This window comes from Impatiens glandulifera, chromosome 3 (genome assembly GCF_907164915.1).
Source record: "Impatiens glandulifera chromosome 3, dImpGla2.1, whole genome shotgun sequence".
Taxonomy (NCBI): Eukaryota; Viridiplantae; Streptophyta; class Magnoliopsida; order Ericales; family Balsaminaceae; genus Impatiens; species Impatiens glandulifera.
The window spans coordinates 63,369,056-63,376,566 of NC_061864.1; the positions used below are offsets into that span (position 1 = coordinate 63,369,056).

General features: G+C 27.4%; 1 protein-coding gene across 1 annotated transcript; it reads right to left on the bottom strand.

Annotated features, from left to right (window-relative positions):
- Nucleotides 1-4,828: 4,828 nt before the first annotated feature.
- LOC124930612 (NAC domain-containing protein 102-like) lies at nucleotides 4,829-5,798 on the bottom strand. Its single transcript, XM_047470941.1, has 3 exons — nucleotides 5,585-5,798; nucleotides 5,193-5,476; nucleotides 4,829-5,098 (listed from the first exon to the last, which is right to left on the bottom strand). Exons 1-3 carry the CDS (start codon nucleotides 5,796-5,798, stop codon nucleotides 4,829-4,831), a joined length of 768 nt encoding a protein of 255 aa, XP_047326897.1.
- Between the last annotated feature and the right edge of the window lie 1,713 nt (nucleotides 5,799-7,511).

The window sequence follows — 7,511 nt, forward strand, 5'->3', positions numbered from 1 at the left end:
ACGATGATTATGAGTGTGAACAAGAACAAACTAGAAATTATAGCCAGGAACTTAAATTTAATATAAAATTTAGAGTTAGAGTTGCTTAAAAGTTAAAACTCATGTAGAATTGAGTCATGGTAGTTTATATTAAAAATTACTTAGACAACTAATACAAGTTTATTAGGTAAAAAAGTTTAAAATAATCAAATTAGAATATTTTCAAAATTTAATAATAAAAGTAAAAAGAAATAAAAGCACCAGTGATCTAGATATAATAGTACTTTGCCACGTACAAACCCTAGTTCAATTTATGGCTGGTAAAATTGATTTTGAGTTATGTTGGTTCTCATTGTTTCAAAAAAATGAATTCGATTTGAATTCGAATTCAGTTCGATTTTTGAATTGGCTAAAAAAATTAAATTTTAAATAAACTAAATCAAGAACCTCGAATAACTCGAAAATCGAACCAATAAACCTCTCTCAGAGTGGGTACACTAATGTTTTTCCCAAATATATAATTAAATTTTAAACTTAACTAGAATATTTTATTTTAGAGTAGGTTTTAATTGTGAAGTGTCATGGAAATGTAATAAATTAATAAAACAATATTAATATATATAGGACGAATTTATGTCCGAAAAAAAAATTACAGTTTAAATTTGATAATAACCACTAATTTTTAAAAAAAAAATTCAATATATTTCACTATTTGTTTATATATTTATTTTAAAAATTGGTCAAACTTATTTTTATACCATTGTTTTATTCAAAATTCTCTCCATCTTTTTTTAACTCCACCCCAAATTATATATATATATATGAAACAGCTTATGTTCGAGAAGCATTAATACATAAACAGCTGCTCAAGAAGGTTTATCACCATTTTGATTATTAACATTTATATACGTGCCACCTTCATTATTATCGATAATTAGAACCATCAATTAATTCTATCATAAACTCTCAATATTTTTTATTAATTGTTTTCCTTTTCATTAATATTTCTTCATATGATTTAAAATAATTTACATTTACTTTCTTACTGTCAAAATTTTAGGTAATATATATCATGATTTGTACTTAATATTGTTTGGTCTGAATATTTTATCACAATGTATGCAACATATATATTAATTATGGATCAATAAAAGAAATTTTAACCATTCAAAATATAATAAATCATGTTAACATTTATATTAAACTTACTTTTGTGGTTTGTTACAATTTACTAAAATTTTCAGAAATAATATATTAAAATTAATTATGTTAAAGAACATTAAAATTGAAAATTGTAATACTAATATATATTAATTAGAACCAACAAGTAATATGATCACAAATTCTCAGCATCTTAATAAACATTATATTTGTGCCACCTTGAATATCAATTAATGTATTAGCAAATTCTCTCTTATTATTAAATTATATAATTATTAATAATGGTTATTATTATTTTCATTTTTAATTAATCGATTTTATGATTTAAAATCATTTATATTTATTTATTAGTTGATATTAATCGAATGCTTGATAAAATATAATTAAAACTATAAGGGTGTGTTTGATGAGGGGGAATTGGAATTGGAATTGGAATTGGAATTGAAATTCTAATTCCAATTCCATGAGAATTGGCATTAAATTACAATTCATTTCCTATGTTTGAAAATATGATAGAATTGTAATTCAATTCTAATTCCTATGTTTGGGAAAATGATAGAATTGTAATTCAATTCTAATTCCAATGTTTGTAAAATAAAATATCGGTTCAAAATGTTAACTTTTAAAATATGTTTTCACGTTTTGGCACGTTTAATACGTTTTTGACATTTTTTGACATTTTTCGACATTTTTCACACATTTTTCACATGTTTTCACACGTTTTTCACATTTTCACACGTTTTTCATACATTTTAATACGTTTTTCACGTTTTTCAAACGTTTTTCACGTTTTTCACACGTTTTAACACGTTTTTCACGTTTTTCAAATGTTTTTCACGTTTTTCACATGTTTTTCACGTTTTTCACACGTTTTAACACGTTTTTCACAATTATCACACGTTTTAACACGTTTTTTACACGTTTTCACACGTTTTTATATTTTTCACACATTTAAACACGTTTTTCACGTTTTCACACATTTTTACGTTTTTCACACACATTTCACGTTTTTCACACATTTTTCACGTTTTCACGTTTTTCACACGTTTTAACACGTTTTTCACGTTTTACACGTATTTCATGTTTTTCACGTTTTTCACACGTTTTAACACGTTTTTCACGTTTTAAAACATTTTTTACGTTTTACACGCGTTTTAACGAGTTTTTCACATTTTCACACATCTTTCATGTTTTTTACACGTTTTCACACATTTTCACGTTTTCCACACGTTTTTACACATTTTAACACGTTTTCACACGTTTTTTCACACGTTTTCCACATTTTTGGCACATTTAACATGTTTTTGATATTTTTAATATGTTTAACATGTTTTCACACGTTTTGATAAGTTTAAAACGTGTTAAACCTATTAAAAACGTAAAAACGTATCAAAAATTTGTTAAATGTGTCAAATAAGTGAAAAACTTGTTAAACGTGCCAAAACGTGAAAAACGTGTTAAAACGTGTTAAAACGTGTTAAACGTGTTAAATATGTTAAAAATGTGTCAAACGTGTCAAAAAGGTAAAAAACATGTGAAACGTGTCAACAACGTGTTAAACGTGTTAAAAACGTTTTAAACGTGTTAAAAACATGAAAATGTGTCAAAAACATGTTAAACGTTCCAAACATGTGAAAAACTTGTTAAACATGCCAAAACGTGAAAAACGTGTTAAACGTGTCAAAAATGTGGTAAACGTGTTAAAAACGTAAAAAAAATGTTAAATGTGTTAAAAACGTGAAAACATGTTAAACGTGTCAAAAATGTGTTAAGTATGTGAAAAACTTGTTAAACGTGTAAAACGTGTCAAAATGTGGTAAACGTGTCAAAAACGTAAAAAAATGTGTTAAATGTGTCAAAAACGTGAAAACGTGTTAAACGTGTCAAAAACGTGTTAAATATGTTAAAAACTTGTTAAACGTGCCAAAACGTGAAAAACGTGTAAAACGTGTCAAAAATATGGTAAACGTGTCAAAAACGTAAAAAAACGTGTTAAATGTGTCAAAAACATAAAAACGCGTTAAAATGTCAAAACGTAAAAAAAAACGTGTTAAATGTGTCAAAAACGTGAAAACGTGTTAAACGTGTCAAAAACGTGTTAAATATGTGAAAAACTTGTTAAACGTGCCAAAACGTGTAAAAATGTCAAAAATATGGTAAACGTGTCAAAAACGTAAAAAAAAACGTGTTAAATGTGTCAAAAACATTAAATGCGTTAAAATATCAAAACGTAAAAAAACGTGTTAAATGTGTCAAAAACGTGAAAACGTGTTAAATGCGTCAAAAACGTGTTAAATATGTGAAAAACTTGTTAAACGTGCCAAAACGTGCAAAATGTGCATAGTTATAAAAAACGTGTTAAACGTGTCAAAAACATGTTAAACGTGTTAAAAACGTGAAAATCATGTTAAACGTGTCAAAAACGTGTTAAACGTGTCAAAGACGTGAAAAACGTGTTAAATGTGTCAAAAACGTGTTAAACATGCCAAGGACGTGAAAAACGTGTTAAATGTGTCAAAACGTGTTAAACGTGACAAAAACGTATTAAACGTGCCAAAAACGTGTTAAACGTGTTAAAAACGTGAAAATCGTGTTAAACGTGTCAAAAACGTGTTAAACGTGTTAAAAATGTGAAAATCATGTTAAACGTGTCAAAAACGTGTTAAACGTGTCAAAGACGTGAAAAATGTGTTAAATGTGTCAAAAACGTGTTAAACATGTCAAGGACGTGAAAAACGTGTTAGATGTGTCAAAACGTGTTAAACGTGACAAAAACGTGTTAAACGTGCCAAAAACGTGTTAAACGTGTTAAAAACATGAAAATCATGTTAAACGTGTCAAAAACGTGTTAGACGTGTCAAGGACGTGAAAAACGTGTTAAATGTGTCAAAAACGTGTTAAACGTGTCAAAATATGAAAATATGTTAAACGTGTAAAAAACGTGTGAAAAACGTGTAAAACGTGTTTAATGTGTGAAAAACGTGTTAAAATGTCAAAAACATGAAAAACGTGTTAATTTGGAATTACAATTCCGACCTAAAAAGATAGGAATTGAGAACTATCAAATTACACTATATTGAATTCCATTGGAATTCTAATTCCAATTCCAATTCTTAATATTAAAGTGTCCAACAAACATAAGAATTGGAATTGGACCCTCCAATTCCAATTTCAATTCCAATTCCAATTCCAATTCCAATTCCAATGCCAATTCCAGGGTTATCAAACACACCCTAAGTGTATATTTAGATAAATAGTTCTCGAAAACTCGCAATCTCATAACTTGGTACTTTATTAGTTTTGTCGGAATGTTTCAATTTTTAATGAAAATAATATTCATGTTAATTATACATTAATAAAAATAAAATAATATTAATTTATTGATACGTGAATATTAAGACCGTGATATTTTTAATCACAATTTTTTGATCAAAAACTTATTAAATTTTTTTAGTGAATGAAGTCTGGCCATCAATTCTTTGGTTGCAATAAATTGAATTTCAAGAATTAACTATGTTAAAGAACAGGAAAATTGAGAAATTTAATACCTTATAATGCCTTGACACATAAATCGATTGTAATAATAATAAAAAAAGAAGACATGAAACTCTCCTAACAAACAAATCTAAGAAAATAACACCAAAACAAATAGAATGGAGCATCATGCTCTAAAGGTACTCTAGGGTGCCTAAAACAAATAATCAATGTTTTCCGGTACTGGGGGAAACGGCTGATCAAGCAAATCATCAACCATCAGTTCGATAGAAGAACCAATGCCTGTTTCGGAATCCACCGGCCTTCCAAGGTCGGGGGATTCCAACGTCAACATGGGGGTCATCTTGGTTCCAGAGTCGACCCCATCAACACTTGTTCTTTTTTTCTTATTTTTCCGGGTCGGGTGGTACATCTCTTTTGTGTCTTTTTTATGGTAGACACGACCAATCACCCATTCATCGACCTACACATTAACCAAACAATGGGAAAATATTGAATCATCTAGAGACAATAACACATAACATTAATTAAGTGATTCTTGTGTGCAATATGCTTACCCTAGAAGACTTTCTACCCTTCGCGGTAGAACTACTATCTACATCGAGAAGGGAATACTCGTGCATCAACCAATTGGTTCTTCTCGCATGAGGAACTCTTCCAGTAAAAAAAGCCATTGACTTTCTTATGCCTTGGACCTTAGAAGAATGACCAATTATCTTTTTGGGTCCGGTTGCCATCCAAAAACCTGTTCCGGCTAAACGGTTTGGCCTACCCCTGTTAGGGTGCTTTCCATTCCTAAGGGTGAAGAAGTACCAATCTTCTTCACCATAAAGAGCCATTTCTAGGGATTAAAAACAAACAAACAAACAAAATATAGAAAGAATGTTATCGATCAGAAATCACTCAATTGATAAGTAAATGAAACAAAATGAGAATTAAGATAATATACTTGGAAGTTCCCATGGATTGAACTTGTATATATCAACCTCAGCAATCACATCTACATCCAATGGCAATGACTTAGATTTGCGAAGGAGAAAATCTGAAATTAGTTCATCATCCTTCGGATTGAATCTGAAACATTTAGGTACAAAAAGTTGACTCCCATTAGGAACCCCTATAGGTACTAAACATTCACTCTCATTGTCATTTGAACCCTCCATTCTATCTATATCTCAACTATTGTGAAGAAGATGAATTGGTGGTACATGAAAGCAATGGGTTTCAAGGTATTATATAGTGTGCCAACACCTTGCCAGATAGGAGACAACAAATTGAGCTTGTTTGGTTTGAGGTTTATTGAAAATTTTAAAATACCAATTATTAATTCAATTAAATTAATAAAATATTATCTTATATTTAATTTACAAGTTTTATTGATAATTAAGTATAACATGAATTTGAGTATTAAAATAATTAAATTATTAATTTATTGGATTTTAAATGGATTGTTTTAGAAATGATGATAAAACTATTCTCGAAAAATCTTTTATTCGACACGTGTTTGTATGTTCGAATGAAGTTAAGATCGATGTACTTTATTTAAAAAATTTTGTCGTTTGCGCAGGGTAACGATTTCTTTATCATTATATATCTTGCTTACTATATAATATTTTTTTTATTCTAGATGTCACTGTATATTTAAATTAAGTCACCTATATAATTTTTTTAAAATTAAAACCACTAACACAAATTTAATTTCATAATTTCAAATAAAGTTATATATATTTTTAAATAAAGTTATATATTTAAAAAAATATATTAAGCGCCTAACACAAATTTAATTTCTTAATCTCAAACCGTCCTTATTTTTATAGAAGGTAATATAAATATATTTTTCATCATAATGATATTTTAGCTTATAAGTTTCCTAAACTGCTATGTATTAATGTGGTTTTTTTTTATTATTAAATGTGACAACTTGGTTATTAAAAATAATTAAATTTATTCCTAATTTTCTCAACTATATAATATATTTTAATCTGAGAATTAATACCCATGAATCTTAGATTTGATTTGATTATTTATTACTATATTCTACATCACTCTATAAGGAAAAACAATTAGTAAATTTTAATCAATAAAAAATAACAATATTTTCTATTTATAGACATTTATCTCCTTTTCAATTATACCGGCTTTAGTTGCTTCTAAACATCAACAGAGGACATGTTATTTATTTATTTATTATGTTAATTCTAGCTTATTAAATAATAGTTTTTATTTGGTATTAGAGCTTAAGTCAGAAAACTGCAAATCTAATATTTTTCTTGAGGCACAATAGAGACTTTAAGAAAGAGAAATATAGCCGAAACGAAAACTTAAAAAGCGGAAAACACAACATAAAAAACTGTGATACGAAACTTAAAGAGAAAAAAATAGATATAAAAAGAGAAAAACAAAATATAAAGGCTAATTAAAGACATTCTAGCATATTCATGAATCATAAAACTTAATTACTTATTTTTAAAAAATATTAAAATATATTGTTTTATATTATGAGATTAAAATAATATCATATAATATTAGTATATATAATTTTAAAAAATTATTTATTTTGACAATGAAAAATGTGAGGCTAAGAAACCTAAGAAAAAAGAAATGTTTGAGTTGTGTTAATAGGAACTATTTGGTGCTTATGGATTTTAAATATTTGTGTTAAAAGGAACTTTTTATTATTATTAAAGGTAACGACATAGACTGCTCAATTCTGATTTTTGATGAAATAATTTAGAAACGAAAATAGTTAACAAGTTACGCGTTTTAATGGCCGAAAATACCAAATTATAAGAATCTAGTTGTTATGTTTTTACCAGCAAAAAAAATCATAGACAACCCTTAATTCCATACTTGACCTTGTCCTATTTAACCATGGT

Excerpts from the sequence above, each read along its gene's own strand:
- LOC124930612 (XM_047470941.1), bottom strand. The coding sequence starts at position 5,798 with ATGGAGGGTTCAAATGACAATGAGAGTGAATGTTTAGTACCTATAGGG. Across the intron at positions 5,477-5,584 it reads CAATCCATGGGAACTTCCAA|AAATGGCTCTTTATGGTGAA; the intron begins GTATATTATCTT and ends TTTAATCCCTAG. Across the intron at positions 5,099-5,192 it reads AGGGTAGAAAGTCTTCTAGG|GTCGATGAATGGGTGATTGG; the intron begins GTAAGCATATTG and ends GTTAATGTGTAG.